The 22589-nt window shown below is 41.9% G+C and overlaps 1 protein-coding gene across 1 annotated transcript in view; it reads right to left on the bottom strand.

Moving 5' to 3' along the window:
- dup (double parked) overlaps positions 1 to 22589 on the bottom strand; it is a 58572-nt gene that overhangs the window by 5950 nt on the left and 30033 nt on the right. The window contains 2 exon segments of the mRNA XM_068376587.1: positions 2501 to 2702; positions 13959 to 14128. Of these exon segments, the coding sequence (XP_068232688.1) occupies positions 2501 to 2702; positions 13959 to 14128 (372 nt within the window).

The raw sequence follows: 22589 nt of genomic DNA, 5'->3' as shown, positions 1-22589 counted from the left end.
CGCATGGGTTGAGGAGGCTGACTCCTGGCATGAGTGTCTTGACTCAAGAGTTGCGCTTGCTGTAAGGTTAGCGGATGCGCAGTAGCAGGTTCCTGAGGAACGAGTTGAGGTTCCTGAGGTGTGAGCTGCGAGAGTTGAGGTAGTGGCTGCGCAGAACGCAGTTCTTGTCTCGCGAGTTGAGGTTCCTGAGGCGCAAGGCTAAGGTGTTGAGGCTCTCGCCTTGAGGAGGGTTGAGGTCGCTGCAGCGAGAGCTGAGGTGTCTGCCTCATGGATGGGAGAGGTTGTTGTACCTCAAGAGAGTGTTGCCTCACTGGTGGAACCGCAAGTGGAAGCGGAGGAAGTAAGGCATAAGCTTCCTGTTCCCATTGCTGAGGTTGCCTTAAGGAAGGCGGAGGGTGCTGCACACCGCTGGAAACTGGCAACTCAGTACGTGGTAAGGTATCCTGAGGAGCCTCAACATCGTACGCCTGGCAGACTGGACTGCGGTTAGGCGGAGCGATCGCAGGAGGAGGTGTAACCTTCTCAGCCTGACACTCACGCATTAAGACCGCAAGTTGTGACTGCATGGACTGCAGTAGAGTCAACTTGGGGTCGGCAGACACTAAGGTCTGCTGAGGCAAAGCCTTAACAGAAGATGAGGTCTGTTGCGGCAGCACCTTACCCCTCTTAGGAGAAGTGCAGTCAACTGATGACTGCGGCGAGTCAGAGCTGATCCAATGACTGCAGCCAGGTTGTAGAGCTCTTGAGGTCTGGACTTTGCGTTTGAGAGGTCTTGAGACCTGAGTCCAACGTTTTCTCCCTGACAATTCTTCAGCAGACGAGTAAAAGACGGGCTCAATCGTCTGCGGGTGGGAGTGACGGTCTCTGGAAGACACGCCCGCAACCACCGAGGATACTTCTGTGCGCCGATCAAGGCCTGCCGAACCCTTTTGCCCTTCGACATTGCTTCTCCCCTGGGCTTGGGAGCTTGCAAGAGGTCCCGGACTGGGAGGACGACTGGCACGCACAGAAGTACCCTCACGCACCACACTGACACTGACACTAGCACTTGGCACTGCACTGACACTAGCACTTGTCACAGCACTGGCACTATTACCTCCCACTGCACTCTTGACCTTAAGTTCCTTGACTTCGGCCATAAGAGACTTATGATCACTAACCACCGATTCCACTTTGTCACCTAAAGCCTGAATGGCACGCAAAACAACAGACATATCAGGTTGAGGGCAAATAGTAGGTTCGGGGGTAGCCACTACAGGGGGAGGAAAAGGTAGGGGATCATGAGGTGAGGAAAAAAGTGAAGAGCGAGAAGAACTCCTCCTAACTCTCTCTCTCTCTAACTTGGTTGAATATTTAAGAAATCGGACAAATTCAAGTTCCGAAAGTCCGGCGCATTCCTCACATCGATCTTCCAACTGACAGGGTCTTTCCCTACAGTCAGAACAAGCGGTGTGAGGATCTACCGAGGCCTTCGGAATACGCCTATTACAAGACCTACATCGTCTATGGGGTGGGGCTTGTGAAATGTCAGACATCTTGAATCAAAGAGTTAGCCAAGGGGGATTCCAAGTCAAGCAAAAAGATCGTTAACCATTAATCAGAACTAAATAAAAGCTATCTAAGCTAATATAGAAGTTTTCCAGTAAAGCGACAGCCGAAATCTGAGAGAAATACTTCACCAAAAGCCGTGAAAAATACTCCAAGATCATAAGAGTATCCCAGAACGTCTTGCCGGAAGCACGACAGAGGAAAAATTGAGGAGGTGTCAACAAGAAGTACTGTAGTACCTGGCCACAGGTGGCGCTGGTGAGTACACCCCCTTCTAGTATAGTGATAGCTGGCGTATCCCTCCCGTAGAATTCTGTCGGGCAACGGAGTTGACAGCTACATGATTATCGGGTAAGTTTAATATTGAAAAAGTCAGCGCTACTTAAAATACAGCCATAAAACTTTTAACGAGGTGTCAACAACCATACCAGTGGTAGCAGGAAGCACACTAATTATTACATAGGAGTCACTTTATGTTGGGAAAGTCCTTTCAACTGGTTGAAAACCATAACTTTAGTGCTGATTTCTTCTCCCATGTAAAGAACGACGGTTTGTATTTGTGTAGAAAAAAAACTAATTTTCATGAACATAACACCTACAGTATTTATACATATGTTCCTGATCAATGCATGTGGATGTCAATATAAAACCTTTATCAAGACTAATGCAAACATAAAAAGCGCTTCTGAATAACACATGTACTGTACTGTAATTAGTTCTAAAATCAGAAGTAATCTTAATTTTCCTAAAACTGAGACAAGTTTGTATAGCTAAGAGAAATAGATTACTTTTAATGTTATTTTTTAAGTTAGAAAATGCTTCCAAGAGCACCAATTTATTGGAGCAAAAATTGCAAATACTTGGAAAGATCAACTTGAAATGGGGTAAAACTTCTAAAAACCTTTTCATTGTCTACATATCTCCAAATAATGAAACCAAGCAAACTACTTACTGCCTGCAAGCATTGATGGGTAGCTTGCTGCTATTTTCATGGCAACAGTTTCCCAAGGAAGCGCAGCTTTCTTCTCCGTGATGAAAATATTACGTATAATTCTTGAAATTTCAGGCAATCTCGACAGCATTTCTAGTTCCTTGTTCTCACTGGTGGTTCTCGTCATATCTCTCGTGGCTTTTGCAGCTTCTCTGGCACGGATCTATTGAAAAGTTATATATCAGATAAAACATGTTAAAAAAATTAAATCTTGTTGGTTTATGACATACAACTAGGAAAAAACTTCAAGTAGACTAAGCAAACCATTTTAACACTTTTACCCCCAGGCTATTAGGAACTTTCCAACCCTTTACCCCCCGAGGTTATTTTTTTTTCAAGCACATTTTGCAGTATAATTTATTTAAATTGCTCTAACAGCCTCAATTTTTGTCAGAGAGGTCAAGTTGGTCTCATTCTCTTGGAAAATGCTTGAAGTCTGAAAAAATTATCAAAAATATGCAAAAAAAAAAATATAAATAGCAGTTTTTTGCAAGGACAGAGCGGTACGTCCATGGGGGTAAAGGGATTTGTTTTGTGAAACGTACCAGTACGTCCTTTGGGGGTAAGAGGGTTAAGTTCCACTTTCACTCTCACAGGCCAGACTGGAAACATTCATTTTTACAAGAAGTGAAACTTGTGGCTAGGTTGATGGAATTTTGGCCCACATTTTGGAAAGCTTTAAAGGAAATTAATAATACATAAATGCTGAAAAAAGAAGTGCAGCGAGGAGTTGAAGTATTAGTTACTGTACTATCATACTCCCTGTATTTGTTTGCTGATCTTTTTTCTTAGCGATAAAGGGTAAAATGCAATAATATATCAGGCAACTTCTACTTAATGTCCCTTGTAACAACTACATTATATAACGCTTTTGCTACCATACGAAATTTGAAACCCAAGGAAAACAGCTGATGTTATCTGAATCGGTTGTTCCCAGCAAGAGTTTTTCATTTGGTCGTTTACAGCCATGTGTGTTAGAAAGACCTCAACTTACAAACGTAATAGAAGAAAGCTATTTGTAAGACAATATGTTATTTTGATAATAAAATAAATTTTTTAATATACTTACCCGGTGATTATAATAGCTGCAACTCTGTTGCTCGACAGAAAAACTCTACGGAAAAATTCGCCAGCGATCGCTACACAGGTAGGGGGTGTACTCAACAGCGCCATCTGTCGTTCAGATACCCAGTACTCATTGTAAACAAAGAACTCAATTTTCTCCTCGGTCCACTGTGTCTCTATTGGGGAGGAAGGGAGGGTCCTTTAATTTATAATCACCGGGTAAGTATATTCAAAAATTTATTTTATTATCAAAATAACATTTTTCAATATTTAACTTAGCCGGTGATTATAATAGCTGATTCACACCCAGGGGGGTGGGTAGAGACCAGCAATATTTGTTTACATTATTATGAGCTATGGATTTTTTATTTCATTTTAGCAGTTATTTAAAATAACAAACATAAAATAAATAAGTACCTGGTAAGGAAGTCGACTTGAACAATTACTCTGCCTTTTTAAGTACGTCTTCCTTACGGAGCCTCGCGATCCTCTTAGGATGCTGAGCGACCCCTAGGAGCTGAAGTATCAAGGGTTGCAACCCATACAACAGGACCTCATCAAAACCTCTAATCTAGGCGCTTCTCAAGAAATGACTTTGACCACCCGCCAAATCAACTAGGATGCGAAAGGCTTCTTAGCCTTCCGGACAACCCAAAAACAACAATAAAAACATTTCAAGAGAAAGATTAAAAAGGTTATGGAATTAGGGAATTGTAGTGGTTGAGCCCTCACCCACTACTGCACTCGCTGCTACGAATGGTCCCAGAGTGTAGCAGTTCTCGTAAAGAGACTAGACATCCTTAAGATAAAAAGACGCGAACACTGACTTGCTTTTCCAATAGGTTGCGTCGATTATACTTCGCAGAGATCTATTTTGTTTAAAGGCCACGGAAGTTGCGACAGCTCTAACTTCGTGTGTCCTTACCTTCAGCAAAGCTTGGTCTTCCTCATTCAGATGGGAATGAGCTTCTCGTATTAACAGTCTGATAAAATAGGATAAAGCATTCTTTGACATAGGCAAAGATGGTTTCTTAACTGAACACCATAAAGCTTCAGACGGGCCTCGTAAAGGTTTAGTTCGTTTTAAATAGAACTTAAGAGCTCTTACAGGGCATAAGACTCTTTCTAGTTCATTTCCAACCATACGATAAGCTTGGAATATCGAACGATTTTGGCCAAGGTCGAGAAGGCAGCTCGTTTTTGGCAAGAAAACCAAGTTGTAGAGAACATGTAGCCGTTTCAGATGAGAATCCGATGTTCTTGCTGAAGGCATGAATCTCACTGACTCTTTTAGCTGTGGCTAAGCATACCAGGAAAAGAGTCTTTAAGGTGAGATCTTTCAGGGAGGCTGATTGTAGCGGCTCGAACCTGTCTGACATAAGGAATCTTAGTACCACGTCTAAATTCCAACCAGGTGTAACCAAACGACGCTCCTTCGTGGTCTCAAAAGACTTAAGGAGGTCCTGTAGATCTTTATTGTTGGAAAGATCTAAGCCTCTGTGACGGAAGACTGATGCCAACATGCTTCTGTAACCCTTGATAGTGGGAGCTGAAAGAGATCGTTCTTTCCTCAGATATAAAAGGAAGTCAGCTATTTGAGTTACAGAGGTACTGGTCGAGGATACGGATACTGACTTGCACCAGTTTCGGAAGATTTCCCACTTCGATTGGTAGACTCTAAGGGTGGATGTTCTCCTTGCTCTAGCAATCGCTCTGGCTGCCTCCTTCGAAAAGCCTCTAGCTCTCGAGAGTCTTTCGATAGTCTGAAGGCAGTCAGACGAAGAGCGTGGAGGCCTTGGTGTACCTTCTTTACGTGTGGCTGACGTAGAAGGTCCACCCTTAGGGGAAGTGTTCTGGGAACGTCTACTAGCCATCGAAGTACCTCGGTGAACCATTCTCTCGCGGGCCAGAGGGGAGCAACTAGCGTCAACCTTGTCCCTTCGTGAGAGGCGAACTTCTGCAGTACCTTGTTGACAATCTTGAACGGAGGGAATGCATATAGATCTAGATGTGACCAATCTAGGAGAAAGGCATCTATATGAACTGCTGCTGGGTCCGGGATTGGTGAGCAAAATATTGGGAGCCTCTTGGTCATCGAGGTTGCGAAGAGATATATGGTTGGCTGGCCCCAGGTGGCCCAAGGTCTCTTGCATACATCCTTGTGGAGGGTCCATTCTGTTGGAATTATTTGTCCCTTCCGACTGAGACAATCTGCCATGACATTCAAGTTGCCTTGGATGAACCTCATTACTAGTGATATGTTTAGACCTTTTGACCAGGTGAGGAGGTCCCTTGCGATCTCGTACAACGTCAGAGAGTAGGTCCCTCCTTGCTTGGAGATGTACGCCAAAGCCGTGGTGTTGTCCGAGTTCACCTCCACCACTTTGCCTTGAAGGAGAGACCTGAAGCTTTTCCAGGCCAGACGTACTGCCAGTAGCTCCTTGCAGTTGAAATGCATTGTCCTTTGACTCGAGTTCCATATTCCCGAGCATTCCCGACCGTCTAATGTCGCACCCCAGCCTACGTCCGATGCGTCCGAGAAGAGAACGTGATTGGGAGTCTGAACAGCCAGGGGAAGACCCTCTCTTAGGTTGATATTGTCCTTTCACCAAGTCAGACAAGACTTTATCTTTTCGGAAACCGGGATCGAGACCGATTCTAACGTCTTGTCCTTTTTCCAGTGAAAAGCTAGATGGTATTGAAGAGGACGGAGGTGTAGTCTTCCTAGTGACACAAATTGATCCACGGATGACAGCGTCCCTACCAGACTCATCCACAGCCTGACTGAGCAGCGTTCCTTCTTCAGCATCTTCTGGATGGATAGCAGGGCTGGGGGCTGATCGTCTTGTTGTTCAGCAACGTCCTCATCAGAGGGTTCCTCATCCGAAACTGATGAGGAAACGGCAACGGAGTGGGCAACGTCTGGCTCGCTGAATCCGGTCGCACTGGTGGATGCGTGACGGAGCCGGACGCAATATCATGGAACTGCTGCACAGTCTGTGAACTGTCAACAACCATGGGTGCGCGAGGAAGCACAGCGTCAACCCGAGACTGTCTAGACCGTCTGGGTTGTGCAGTCAACACCCTACCGGGTTGCTGAGGTTGACGCACTGCGTCAAAACAAGTAACCTCTGCTGGTTGTTGAACGTCCTGAACGTCAACAACCACCTCCGAGCGTCGCTTAACGTCAACGTGCGGCTGGCAACCCACACTGGGTCGCATCGGTGGAGGAACCACCTCAACTGGTAGACGCGAGTAGGTTACCTCAGCGTCAACAGGGCGCACAACCGACCGGTTGGAAGGTTGTTGGCCAGAAGGTTCTTCTCCGCATTTAAGTCCTCTATCAAGGACGCAAGCTTGGACTGCATGTCTTGCAGCAAAGCCCATTTAGGGTCTACGGGAGCAGGTGTGGCAACAGACGGGGTTAGCGACTGAGGCGGAACCGTTTACCATCCCTGAAAGCCTTGTTATGCGTGACATAATAGTACAGCAAAACTTCAAAGGCTCGACAACAGCTGTGAAGTTGACCTGTAAACAACTTGGAGCGTCTCCTGGCTAGGCGCCAGGGAGAGCCTACCAGAATTGAGAAGTCTATCTGGGCAGAGGCATGAACTCCCAAGCCGAGAACTTCTCTCGTGTCATATCAGACTCTCGCTCTATAAACCAGTTTAAAAGAAGGGAAAGCAAAGGCTGTATCCCCCAAACTCCTCCTGGTGAAAAACCAGTCGCCTAGCCAACGTAACGCTCTCTAGGAGAGCGAGAGAGCACTAGCTTAAAAACAACGGCTTCGAAGTAGCTAGGCCTAGTGTAAGCTCTGACGTTTAGGCGAACGAGGAGCAGCAGTTACAAAAAGATCCGAACGAAGATCCTTAAAAAAATCATCATGATTTAATTAAAGTCCATAGGAGGCTAAGCAGCTTTAGGCTCCTCTCCATCTGACAAGAGTCCTCAAGGGAATATCAGTAGGAGGGAGAACAGCAACTTCCTCATCTACAGGAACCTTGTCCGATAAAAGCTGAGTCTCTCACTGGTGCATTAGTAGCGGACCAGAACGCAACGTCATGTAACTGCTTGACAGTCTGTGAACTGTCAACAACTGAACTGTCAACCACAACAGGTGCGTGAGGACGCACAGCGTCCACTCGAGACTGCTTTGACTGCCTAGACTGAGCAGTCAAAACAACTCTAGAATGCGGAGGTTGACGCACAGCGTCAAAACAAGTCAACTCCGATTGTTAGTGAACGTCTTGAACGTCAACAGGAGCATCAGCCAGTGGCCTAACGTCCAAATGCGGCTGAAAAACCACACGAGACCGCATCGAGTGTGGTTCTAAACAACCTGACTGACGTGACTAAGCTACGCCAACGTCAACAGTAAGCACAAAGGAACGTTAGGTTGGCTGAAAGCCAGGATATCGATGAGATAAACGGCTAGACTCAACGGACTAATCGGCAGAATAGTCTTCCATAAGGGAGGCAAGCATATACTGCATATTTTACCATACAACCCCTTAAGGATCAACGGAAATGGTTGTGGTAATAGACGAGGGTAACGTCTGTGACCGCAACACTTTGCCTACAAAAAAAGACTCTCGGAGTCTGTGTTACGCTTTTGTTAGGCGGCGAGCAGTTATCCGATGACTGCATAGGGTCAGAGCTGTCCTAATGGCTGTAACCAGGACGCTGGACCTGTCCTGAAAGGACTGACTTTCGCTTAAGGGCTTCGAAACCTTGTGACAGGTTTCTTATGCGAAAAGCCTACGGATGGCGAGGAGAAACAACGTCTCTCTCGTCTTATGGTAGGGGAGATCTTGGTAAGATACACCCGATACCATAGAGGGAAAACGTCTGTTCGTTGGTCAAGGCCTCTCGAACCCATAAGTCGTTTGACATTACTTCTCCCCTGGGCTTGGGAGCATGTAAGAGGTCCCAGACTAGGTGAACGACAGGCACGAACAGACGAACCCTCGGACGCAACACTGTAACACTTTGCGCCTCGGACGCAACACTGTAACACTTTGCGCATATCACTTTATCACTTCGATTTTCTGTTTTGCACTTATTTCTACCTGAAACACGCAATTCTACCCTTCATTAAAAGGTAGTACAGTAGGGTCCCGAATTAAGCGTGTTCGAATTACACGATTCCCCTTTTCCACGATCGCTATTTTTCAAAAATAAATTTTCTGTATCCACGAGGCTGTTCAAAGTTCGCGAGTCAAGCACTACAAAATGTATCAAATCTTTAGTCTTTTTAAGTATATTGGTAGCCCTAAATACGGTGATTTATAATAAATGTTACAAAACAATATTAACATTACATTTCATTAACATAATTTCATAATGAATAGCCTATTTAAGGATAAAATTCCACATCAACAATGAAATCAACTGTTAACTGTGCGAGTCCAGCTGACAAAATGTAAACAGAAATGTGGTTACGTTCTCGGCAATCTTTATCTTTCTCCAACCTTACGATAATTGTAATGGTAGTGTTAATGATGGTATATTAAAGCATTATTTTTGTTTAGTACAGTATATTTAAAAGCCTTATTTTTCCCTCTGGGCGTTCAAGGTTTTCACGAGTAGACTGGGTTCGTTTATCGGCAGTGAATAGCCTAAACTTCGGTAACGAGTCGTCAATATTTTGTCATATTTTAAACAGTAGGCTATACATTTGATTTGCAAACATTGGTTTTGTAGAGTAGACGGTAAAATAAAATCTAGAGAGAGAGAAAGAGAGAGAGAGAGAGAGAGAGAGAGAGAGAGAGAGAGAGAGAGAGATTTGATGGCAGAAATCTCTCTCTCTCTCTCTCTCTCTCTCTCTCTCTCTCTCTCTCTCTCTCTCTAGTTTTATTTTACCGTCTACTCTACAAAACCAATGTTTGCAAATCAAATGTATACTGTTTAAAATATGACAAAATATTGACTACTCGTTACCGAAGTTTAGGCTATTCACTGCCGATAAACGATAACAAACCCTTTAATGCAAACTAACTGTATCCTTTGATATTCCTCTATATTTATCACGAATTCCTTCTATACCTCCTCAGACACTCTTATTTCAAATATCTAAATTATTCTTATCATAACTAACACCATCTAGTCATTTTCATTCCATTATATCTATTATTCCTCTGGATCTTATTCCCTTTCCTTATTCTGTTTATTCGATGGGATTCGTTTTTCCCTTTACCGTCTTTCAGAATCTATTTTTAGCCACTGGCAACCAAATCCCCCCGTCCCCCGTCCCCTACCGTCTCCCCTGCGAGTTCACCCTGGCTATCTCAACACTCCCCCCACCTTCATCCTCCCCTGTTCTAGGTCTGTCACCAGCTGCGTCATAATCTCTCTCTCTCTCTCTCTCTCTCTCTCTCTCTCTCTCTCTCTCGTTATACAATACTTACAAATAGATGAAGAAACCAAAATCGGTTTTCTTGAAGTGTCAATTAAATACAAAACAAAAAAATTATACCGTGTATACATCCATTTCAATCATAGCTTAAAATACGGTAACCGATTTCGTCCGCAAACCACTATTTTTTAGGAAACACCATTCTATTCCAGAAAATTTTTACTCTTTAAATGTCAATTGCGCTATAATAAAACATGTACTTATGTTGTTAAATTTCGGGTGTGTTTTAAAAATCGAGTATTGCTAACTTATTTTTGTTTTACTTTTGGCTGTGATCACATCAGCTGATGTCTAGCTTCCGCGCGAATACAATAACAAAGAATTGTTTACACCATTTCTTAACTTATTCAAACCATCTATACAGTTAATATTACATAAACACCAATGTGTTATAACCTATCATATTTATTGTTTAGTACTTTAAAACCATCCCTCTCTCTCTCTCTCTCTCTCTCTCTCTCTCTCTCTCTCTCTCTCTCTCTCTCTCTCTCTCTCTCTCTCTCACACACATCGAACGTTATAGCGGTAACCTAATTGTTCGGTGACTTTAAAAATAGGCCTAGTACTTTCTTTTTTTTACCTTTTTTTTTGCATATGGATCCATAATTGAGGTGGGTACAAGTTGACTTATAACTGAAGTTAGGAAAAGTATTTTGGATATGGAATGGACAATTATCTTTCGTAACAGTTTAGAATTATCGTAAGTTATCACTCTGTCATTAGCGGCAGTTTGCTATTGTGGATTAAACGCATAAGGAAAAAAAAATTTCCAGCTTTGCTACGAATTTAGGAATTTATATGGATACGGTAAGTAAAATATTTGTAATAACATAATGTTTACTAAATGTTTGTAATATCATTAGTTATGACTTAGATCATGTGTGTTTAATGCATTCGTTTGTTTATTATGATCGAAGATGGAGCGTAAACAAATGGAAGGTTTCCGTTTCAGGCGGCATCATAAAGAAAAACATTTCATAAATGGCATTCATTTCATTTATTTGAAAGTTCTAATAAAAAATAATTAGAACATTGGTAATAACAAATTCAACATATAATCTATACTTGGTAAAATTGCTGTCAATCCAAAAACACAGATGTATAAATGCGTCTGTTTCTTCGGTGTGATCAGAGATAAACGTAAACAAAACATTGGTTGTCGTTTTCTATTGTGCTTTTTAGCGTGTTTAGGAAACGCATGATATAAAATCGCCTTTATTTTGATAATTCTGGATTTTCAATCATACAACAAGCTACTGTAGTCTATAGAGTGATGGTTTTGCTATTCACCAGTTGTATTATACAATAGATATGACAAACATTAAAATTTGTCTGTATTTTGGGTTGTGTTATAACGGGAAATATATGGTGTTTACACCTATCCTGGTTGTAATTTTAACTATTTTTCAAGTTATTAGAACTTTAAAGTTTATTAAATGTTTTATTTATTTACAAAAACAATTTGATATTATAAAGAAATACAGTATAGTACAAAGAAAGTATTGGAAATGGGTAGTAAACACATTTGAATAGGCAAATTGCTGGTTGCCATGGCCACAATGGAATTATTTCTGTTAGTTGTGTGTTTCGAAATTCGCGATTTTCCATTTACACGAGGTCATTAATCGACCAAATTCTCGCATAATTCGGGACCCTACTGTAATTGCGAAATTAGTCGTATAATGCAAGCTCATAATACCAGCAAAAAACAGAAAACATATTTTAAGATAAAAAGAAAAATCAGTGGCTGGGAAAGAGACTAAACACTAGTTCATATAACTACGTTTTCAATCTCTCACCGCACATAGCCTGGGGACGAGAATAAAAACCTAAAAACGTTTTATCCTTCCTCCCCGTACAGCGACTAGGGACGTGAGTAACACGAGAACAACGTTACCCGCTTGAACGGAACGTTTTCTCTCCTCTCTCTCCCTCCGTCTCTATCTCTCTCTCTCTTTCTCTCTTGATTTCGCACCTAAGAGAAGAGCCCAATTATATATCGTCAAAAAAACATGTTATTTGACTAAAGGAAAAAACTGAAAGGTTTTTCAAATAAAAAGTTCCTTTAAATTAGAATTTAAAACATTTAAGCTAAGAAAGAATGAACAAAACGTCAGAATCGATTTACTCTTACTGCAAAGTGAAACCGTGATACACTCTCTCTCTATCGTAACGATAGAGCGCATGTTGAACGTCCTGAAAGTCAACAACTGCGTAGCATAAAAAACTAAACGTTAGTTCATCTTTGAAAACAGTACGAAGACTATCAAAGAAATTCTTTCATAAAATATTACATTTAAAAAAATTTTAAATCCTTAGCTCTTTAAAAGCTAAAGACGATATAAAGGGCTCAACGTTGATTAACTTCGGTCTCCAAGTTAGGACCGCCTACTCTCAGGAAAGGTCTATAAAAACAAAGCATTAAAATTTATTTTTATATGTTTATAAAAAATGGAAAGTTAATCGAAGAGGCCTAATAAAGGCGGAGAGATATAAAATATATAGAGGAAAATCTATAACGTGATAAGATAATTACTAAAAGCCTAAACACACTTCCGTCTAAGGGAAGGGTCGGCCATTTAAAAGTGAAAGAAAGTCCATACTCTCTTTGTCACCATAATTAAATCTATCCAAAATGAGTTCAAGTTTTAAGATGAAGATAAAACACCTGCATAGCGAAAGCTCAAAACTAGAATAGTGTACTTCACCAAATAGTTGTGAAAACAAATCCAGTTAGCAACAGCGAATTAGTAGGTCTTGCCGGTAGCCCGACAGAGAGAAAATTGAGTTCTTTGTTTACAATGAGTACTGGGTATCTGAACGACAGATGGCGCTGTTGAGTACACCCCCTACCTGTGTAGCGATCGCTGGCAAATTTTCCCGTAGAGTTTTTCTGTCGAGCAACAGAGTTGCAGCTATTATAATCACCGGCTAAGTTAAATATTGAAAAAATTTTTTTACCTAGTGTAGGCTTCAGCTAACTCATGCCTACAATATTCAGCTGCAAAAATTAACAAATAGTCTAGTTTCAAACCGCAAATATTGTCTTGTTTACTCCATTAAATTATATGCACTGTGTTTTTACAGTATTTCCTTATGAACTTTTGATACAATATCAGAGATTTAAGATTTTAGTTGGATTTGTGTTTGTTTCTCTGAATGCTTGTAAGTTGAGGATCTATCAACGATGCTTTTATCATTCTCTTTTGATTTTTCAACTTATTGAACTAGAAGTTGGGCTAAAAAGAGGGGGAAACGTGGTTAGCTTATCATGATTTTGTCTCAAAAAAAGAAAATTGCATGACACAGGATAAAATCCTTTTCAGGAGGTGAAAATTTTGTATTCCCACAATATAAAAGATCACGAGTTACAAGAGTATACAAGTATATAGTAATTCTTTTATTCCCTTCTTTAACTGTTTTAAGCTACTGACAATGTTTTCCTTCAATGTCTAGCATGTCTGTGAACTGTTGGTGGTTGCTGTGATATAACTGGAGGTTTTAATAAGGTTTTGAGGCCTTCTAAAGGACCTTACACAATGGCAAGGTCACAAGGGTGCCAGTTAAAAGAGCATTTACTGCATTTTTAAAATAATAATCTCCACTGAAAGAGTAAAAATTAGATAAAGGCAAGTTGTTATGAAGCTGGAATCCAAAGTAAGAACAGACCAAATAGACTATACTGAAATCAAAAGGAAGAAAGAAATACTGTTGGGAGCAGACACATACTGCAAAGAACCTATAACACCATCTAAATTGCAACCCTCAAGGCAGAGTAGGCAGTGCCCTCTACAGGAATAAAACCTTAACCATTACTTGAAACTGCATTTGCCTTCAAAGAAACAACATAAGAACCATCTACCCAAGGTAAAAATGCATTACTCAAAATACTCAAAAATACAAATTGGATTCTAGTCATACAAAAAAAAAAAATTTTACCTTTTCCAGAAGTGAGGCCGATACACCTTTCAGGGCTGCAGTTATATCAGCAGCTTGTGCAGACTGATTGGGTTGTACTTCCTGTGGAGCTTTGGTGGGCGTTCTTGCTGCGGCATCAATTACAGCCTTCTCCAGTCTTGGATTGACAGAAAACATGTCATGTGCTTTGGCTGTAGAGTAAAAAAGTATTATTTCAACATTTGAAAAAAATATAAAATTTTTTTGTCCAGTCATTGTAACCTTGCCCCATTAATTAAACACTTAAGTATAGTACTTTACAATGGTAGATATTTTTGGATCGGAAATACTGTTACAAAAATTAGCAAGTATAACTTTCCATTTATTGAGCATGAGAACTGTTTCTTAATGCATTATACTTTGTCAGTGAAAAGGAAGAGGATGATCATTCTTATATTACACTTAGATAGCATGAGATATTCAATTGATCTTTTTTTTTCCTCTTGTCTATTATATCAAGATTAAAGATAAAATATGTAGCATTTTCAAAGCGTTTATGCTTCCTGCCATTACCTCTAACAGCCCTCCCTCCCATGATATGAAACATTTTCTTTTAATCTAACCTTCCAGATAAAAGACACGGTTGTAACCTTTCCCGCCAGTCACATTAGCACTTTGAAGTCCCTTGAAAACATTAACTTTTGACCAATGGCACAAACTTTATCATTATTGCACCACTCCTGTTTAACTGAATTCACTCGAGCATTACTAGTTATGGAGACCTACAGAATGTGTAATCTGATGTTTTTTTGTTGACCAGGCGGACATGAGTCTTTTTATTGTTTATTTATGACATTTTTTTTGTTGTTAATAGTTTATATATGACATGTCTGTTTTGACGTTGTTACTTATTTTAGAATGATTTATTGTTAATTTGTTCTCTTCATTTATTTATTTCCTTATTTCCTTTCCTCACTGGGCTATTTTTCCCTGTTGGAGCCCCTGGGCTTATAGCATCTTGCTTTTCCAACTAGGGTTGTAGCTTGGATAGTAATAATAATAATAATATTACATTACTGTACTACTATTCCTTTACTAGACAATAATAATGTCTCGGAATGTTCTGTAAAGCCAAAGGTATAGATAGCCTTTTTGAGGTGCCAAACTATGAAAACTGTAACTTGAGGGAAAGAAAATGTGAGGGAAAGAAAATTAAATATTGACAATTGGTATAAAGCTTGTTCCTTTTTAAGGTACCATTGTAGTTTTATGGTTTCCAATCACTAACACACACTCTTGCGTACTGCAGTGGTAATATTCTTCCCAAGGAAAAATGTTATTTTCATTAGTAAAATAAATTTTTGAATATACTTACCCGATAATCATGTAGCTGTCAAATCCGTTGCCCGACAGAATTCTACGGAAGGGATACGCCAGCGATCGCTATACAAGAGGGGGGTGTACTCACAAGCGCCACCTGTGGCCAGGTACTGCAGTACTTCTTGTTGACACCACTTCAATTTTTCCTCGGTCCACTGGTTCTATGGGGAGGAAGGGTGGGTCAATTAAATCATGATTATCGGGTAAGTATATTCAAAAATTTATTTTACTAATGAAAATAACATTTTTCAATATTAAACTTACCCGATAATCATGTAGCTGATTCACACCCAGGGAGGTGGGTGAAAACCAGTGTACATGTATATCAAGAAGCTAAGTATCCCGTATTTCATATTATCAGTTATTCAAAATAACAATGAAATTACAAGTACCTGGTAAGGAAGTCGACTTGAGCCATTACTCTGCCTTAAATAAGTTCGTCTTCCTTACTGAGCGCAGCGTTCCTCTTAGGAGGCTGAACAACTCTAAGGTGCTGAAGTATCAAGGGCTGCAACCCATACTAAAGGACCTCATCACAACCTTTAACCTCGGCGCTTCTCAAGAAAGAATTGACCACCCTCCAAATCAACAAGGATGTGGAAGGCTTCTTAGCCGACCGTACAACCCATAAAAAGTATTCAAGAGAAAGGTTAAAAGGTTATGGGATTATGGGAATGTAGTGGCTGAGCCCTCGCCTACTACTGCATTCGTTGCTACGAATGGTCCCAGGGTGTAGCAGTACTCGTAAAGAGACTGGACATCTTTGAGATAGAATGATGCGAACACTGACTTGCTTCTCCAATAGGTTGCATCCATAACACTCTGCAGAGAATGGTTCTGTTTGAAGGCCACTGAAGTAGCCACAGCTCCCACTTCATGTGTCCTTACCTTCAGCAAAGCAAGGTCTTCTTCCTTCAGATGAGAATGTGCTTCCCTAATCAGAAGCCTGAATAGTAAGAAACTGAGTTCTTAGAACTTGGAAAAGAAGGTTTCTTGATAGCACACCATAAGGCTTCTGATTGTCCTCGTAAAGGTTAAGACCTTTTTAGATAGTACCTAAGAGCTCTAACTGGGCAAAGTACTCTCTCCAGTTCATTCCCCACCAAGTTGGACAGGCTTGGGATCTCGAACGACTTAGGCCAAGGACGTGAAGGAAGCTCGTTTAGCAAAAACCGAGCTGCAAGGAACATGTAGCCGTTTCAGATGTGAAAACAATGATCCTGCTGAAGGCGTGGATCTCACTTACTCTTTTAGCTGTTGTCAAGCACACGAGGAAAAGAGTTTTTAATGTGAGGTCCTAAAAAGAGGCTGATTGGAGAGGTTCAAATCTTGATGACATAAGGAACCTTAGGACCACGTCTAGATTCCAGCCTGGAGTGGACAACCGACGTTCCTTTGAGGTCTTAAAAGACCTAGGGAGGTCCTGTAGATCTTTGTTGGTGGAAAGATCCAAGCCTCTGTGGCGGAAAACCGCTGCCAACATACTTCTGTAACCCTTGATCGTAGGAGCTGAAAGGGATCTTACTTTCCTTAGATGTAACAGGAAGTCAGCAATCTGGGTTACAGTGGTACTGGTTGAGGAAACTGCATTGGTCTTGTACCAGCTACGGAAGACTTCCCCTTGAGACTGATAGATTCTGAGAGTGGATGTTCTCCTTGCTCTGGCAATCGCTCTGGCTGCCTCCTTCGAAAAGCCCCTAGCTCTTGAGAGTCTTTCGAAAGTCTGAAGGCAGTCAGACGAAGAGCGTGGAGGTTTGGGTGTACCTTCTTTACGTGAGGTTGACGTAGAAGGTTCACTCCTAGAGGAAGAGTCCTGGGAATGTCGACCAGCCATTGCAGTACCTCTATGAACCATTCTCTCGCGGGCCAGAGCGGAGCCAACCCACGTCAGCCGTGTCCCTTTGCGAGAGGAGAACTTCTGAAGTACCCTGTTGACAATCTTGAACGGCGGGAATGCATACAGGTCGAGATGGGACCAATCCAGCAGAAAAGCATCCACGTGAACTGCTGCTGGGTCTGGAATCGGAGAACAATACAACAGGAGTCTCTAGGTTATCGAGGTAGCGAACAGATCTATGGTTGGCTGACCCCACAGGGCCCAAAGTCTGCTGCAAACACTCTTGTGAAGGGTCCACTCTGTGGGGATGACCTGACCCTTCCGGCTGAGGCGATCTGCCATGACATTCATACCGCCCTGAATGAACCTCGTTACCAGCGTGAGCTTTCGATCTTTTGACCAGATGAGGAGGTCCCTTGCGATCTAGAACAACTTCCACGAAAGAGTCCCTCCCTGCTTGAAGATGTAAGCCAGGGCTGTGGTGTTGTCAGAGTCCACCTCCACCACCTTGTTAAGCTGGAGGGACTTGAAGTTTATCAAGGCCAGAAGAACCGCCAACAACTCCTTGCAATTGATGTGAAGTGTCCTTTGCTCCTGATTCCATGTTCCCGAGCATTCCTGTCCGTCCAAAGTCGCACCCCAGCCCGTGTCTGATGCGTCCGAGAGGAGACGGCGGTCGGGTTTCTGAACAGCCAAATGTAGACTTCCTTGAGAAGAAAGCTGTTCTTACACCACGCGAGAGAAGACCTCCTCTCTTCGGAAACAGGAACTGAGACCGTCTCTAGCGTCATGTCCTTTATCCAGTGAGCAGCTAGATGATACTGAAGGGGGGGGAGGTGGAGTCTCCCTAACACGATGAACAGGGCCAGCGATGAAAGTGTCCCTGCTAGACTCATCCACTACCTGACTGAGCATCGGTTCCTTCTCAGCATGCTCTGGATGCATTCTAGGGCTTGGAAGATCCTTGGGGCCGACGGAAAAGCCCGAAAAGCTCGACTCTGAAGATCCATACCCAGGTAGACAATGGTCTGGGATGGGACGAGCTGAGACTCCTCAAAATTGACCAGGAGGCCCAGTTCCTTGGTCAGATCCATAGTCCATCTGAGAATCTCCAGACAGCGACGACTTGTGGGAGCTCTTAAAAGCCAGTCGTCTGACGGAGCCGGACACAAGATCATGGTACTGCTGCACAGTCTGTGAACTGTCAACCATGGGGAAGCGAGGAAGTACAGTGACAACCCGAAGCTGTCTAGACTGTCTGGGTCGTACAGACAACTCCTTATCGGGTTGCTGAGGTTGCCGCACTGCGTCACAACAAGTCACTTCTGCTGGTTGTTGAACGTCTTCCCAGTGACACACTGACTCCGTAAACAAAAAATCCTCTAACAAGGACTAAGCTTGGACTGCATGTCTTGCAACACAGCTCAAGGTCTATGGGAGCAGGTGTGGTAACAGACGGGGTTAGCGACTGAAGTGGAACCATTACCTTCCCTGGAAGCATGTTATGCTTAAATAAAAGTCCATAGGAGGCTACGCAGCTAAAGGCTCCTCTCCAAATGACAGAGTCCTCAAGGGAATATCAGAAGGAGGGAGAAAAGCACTTTCTCATCTACAGGGACCATATCCGAGAAAAGCTAAGTTCTCTCAGTGAGGGTTTCACTGGTGCAAAAGCAGCAGACTAGAAGGCAACGTTATGAAACTGCTTGACAGTCTAGTGAGTTGGCAACAACCAAAGATGTGTGACTGAGAAGCATGCGGTAAGGTATGCAGAGCATGCTGTATGTAGAGCATGCTGTAAGAGAAGCAGAGCATGTTGCATGGCGTGTAACATTTCTCAGAAATTCCATGACCAGTGCTAAATTGAGTAATATCGCATTACTGTCCATTGAAAGTGCACGTGCCGAGGGAATTGATTTAGACTGTTTTGTTGATGAATTTGATAGCCGGCATGATAATCGTAGAATTAAGCTGCACTAAATATACGATCTATAATCTACTTCACCTCAGGACAGGGAAACTCGCCCTGTTGGCAACACTGCATTACTTCATGCATGCTTGCATGGGGTTTTAATATCAACATAATATTTACATTACATTCATAACTCATGATTCATTTTTGTTTTGAAGATATTTTGCCATATTTGCGATTTGTTAAAAATATATTGCAAGGAATACATATATATTTTTTTATTTAAGTAATACGAATAACCTCCATTATCATAATGTTTGTGTAGGCATACATGTATATGATTACAAATGCAAGTTATGAAAGTAATGAGGTGTTATTATTGTCATTTGTTATTTCAAAGTTGAATGGGAAGAGGCTCAAGTTGAGGAGAAAGTGGCAGATGCATGCGTTGAGGTGGCTGACTCATAGCATGAGGTTCCTGCCTCAAGAGTTGCGCTTGCCTCAAGGGTTGAGGTGGCTGCGCAGAGAGAGGCTCTTGACTCACGAGTTGAGGTTCTTGAGGTGTGAGCTGCGAGAGTTGAGGTAGCGGCTGCGCAGAACGCAGTTCCTGTCTCACGAGTTGAGGTTCCTGAGGAGCTAGCCTCAAGAGTTGAGGCTCTCGCCTTGAGGAAAGTTGAGGTAGCAGCTGCGAGAGCTGAGGTGGCTGCCTCAAGGATGGTAGAGGTTGTCGTACCTCAAAAGGTTGTAGCCTCAAAGATGGTCTAACTGCAAGAAAATCTTGCCTCAAGGCATAAGACTCCTGCTCCCATTGTTGAGGTTGCCTTAAGGAAGGTTGAGGTTGCTGCACACCGCTGGTAACTGGCAACTCCGAACGCGGTAAGGTAGCTTGAGGAACCTCAACTTCGTACGCCTGGCAGACTGGACTGCGGTGAGGCGGAGCGCTCGCAGGAGGAGGTGTAACCTTCTCAGCCTGAAACTCACGCATTAAGACCGCAAGCTGCGACTGCATGGACTGCAGCAAAGTCATCTTGGGATCAACAGACGATAAGGTCTGTTGAGGCAAAGCCTTAACAGAAGATGAGGTCTGTTGAGGCATCGCCTTACCTCTCTTAGGAGGTGTGCAGTCACCTGATGACTGCGGAGAGTCAGAGCTAACCCAATGACTGCATCCGGGTTGTTGAACTCTAGAGGTCTGGACTTTACGTTTAAGAGGTCTTGAGACCTGAGCCCAGCGTTTTCTCCCCGAAATTTCTTCTGCAGACGAGCAAAATAAGGGCTCAATCGTCTGCGGGTGGGAGTGACGGTCTCTGTAAGACACGCCCGCAACCACCGAGGACACTTCTGTGCGCCGATCAAGGCCTGCCGAACCCTTTTGCCCTTCGACATTGCTTCTCCCCTGGGCTTGGGAGCTTGCAAGAGGTCCCGGACTGGGAGGACGACTGGCACGCACAGAAGTACCCTCACGCACAACACTGACACACTTTGCGCTAATCACTTTTGATTTTCTGTTTGCACTTATTTCACTGAACTCGAAACTTTAAGTGGTTTGTACCTGAAACACGCAATTCTATCCTTCCTTAAAAGTTAGTAATTGCGAAAACAGAATTACAATGTAACAGAAAAATCTAATGAAAGATAAATAATTCAGTGGCTGGAAAGAGACTAAACACTAGATCAAATAAACTACGTTTAAAATCTCTCACCGCATAAAGCTTGAGAACAAGAATAAAACTCTAGAAACGTTTACCTTCTTCCCCTAAAGAGACTAGGGAGAAGAGCAAAAACGATAACAACGTTACTCGCTTGAACGAAACGTTTATCCAGCTCTCTCTCCCTCCGTCTCTATCTCTCTCTCTCTCTCTCTCTCTTGACTTAGAACCTGAGAGAAGAGCCCAATCATATATATCGTTAAAACATATTATTGTTAAAGGAAAAAAACTGAAATATTTCCCAAATAAAAAGTTCCTTTATTAGAATTAAAACCATTAAGCTAAGAAAGAATGAACAAAACGCTAGAAACGGTTACTCTTACTGCAACGTGACACCGTGAAAATTCTCTCTCTATCGTAACGATAGAGCGCAAGTTGAACGTTCTGAACGTCAACAACTGCAGAGACAAAACAAAACGTTAGTTCCACTTTGCAAACAGTACGAGACTATCAAAGAAATTCTTTCAAAAACATTAAAATAGCATAATATGTTAACAGGAAAACCGAAATGACGGGCTCAATGTTAATTAACTTCAGTACCAAGAAAAGACCGCCTACTATTAGGAAAGGTCGAATATAAACAAATATAAAAATTAATTTTAATAAGTTTATAATAAAAGGAAGTTAATCGAAGAGGCCTATAAAAGGCGGAGAGATATAAAATAAATCTATAACTTTTGTTAAGCAAAATTAAGAAAGAGAGTCTATACTCTCTTAGACACCAACACTTCCGTCTAAGGGAAGGGTCGGCCATTTAAAAGTGAAAGAGAGTTCATACTCTCTTCGTCACCATAATTAATCAAATTAATTCCAAAAGCTAGCTAAGCTAATGATAAAACTTCCTGAATAGCGAAAGCTAAACTCTAGAGCAAATACATCACCAAATCGTGAGCAAAAAACTCCAGAATCAACAGCGTATCCATATAGGTCTAGCCGGAGGCACGACAGAGGAAAAATTGAAGTGGTGTCAACAAGAAGTACTGCAGTACCTGGCCACAGGTGGCGCTTGTGAGTACACCCCCCTCTTGTATAGCGATCGCTGGCGTATCCCTTCGTAGAATTCTGTCGGGCAACGGAGTTGACAGCTACATGATTATAGGGTAAGTTTAATATTGAAAAATTGTGAACCAATGATAATTTTTAACCAGTCCATTTCTTCTATTCTGTATGGAAGTAACACACTTCTTGTCCAACAATTTAGTCTTCCATGGGGTTCCTTGTGTAATGGTGAACACTGACAGAATGTAATGTTTGGAAATAAATTGGGAACTTAACACAGGGATAAAATGCTCATACCCCTTTTAATAGGTGGCTTCATATTACAAAAGAGGGACATTTACTTATCTTAATTCTATATCAAATATACACATTCTGTTATAGGGTGTGACTTTTAAACAGTTTTTGGATCTGCAATTCCCCAAATCTATATATAATACTGACAATCCACGGCAAGACCTAAGGTCTCACAAACCTAATCCTGATAATTCACAAACCTATCTAGACTTTGAGGTTTTCTGGCATCCCGACATCTAAAACATTGATGCCGAGAAAGACTTTTCTAGTAAAGAATTATCATTAACTTACCCTTGCACAGGTTATATCAACTTTTTGGCAACTCGCCACAATACAGTATATCTCCTACAATGAACAAGATGCATTCCAAGAGTAAACTCTTAGGTTGAACAAGTTAAATTTCTCTGCTTAATACACCACAACAACTTATCTTCATCGTTTTCACTCTGCTGAAACTCTAGTGAACTAACCTTTATGTCTATCAAGAATTCATATAACTATTTTTAAATATGTTAATAAAATATCAAAATATCTATAAACGTAAA

The sequence above is a fragment of the Palaemon carinicauda genome, chromosome 7 (assembly GCF_036898095.1).
Source record: "Palaemon carinicauda isolate YSFRI2023 chromosome 7, ASM3689809v2, whole genome shotgun sequence".
In the NCBI taxonomy this organism is placed as follows: domain Eukaryota; kingdom Metazoa; phylum Arthropoda; class Malacostraca; order Decapoda; family Palaemonidae; genus Palaemon; species Palaemon carinicauda.
Note: the sequence above shows the minus strand (reverse complement) of the source record. Positions and strands in the feature narration are given on the sequence as shown.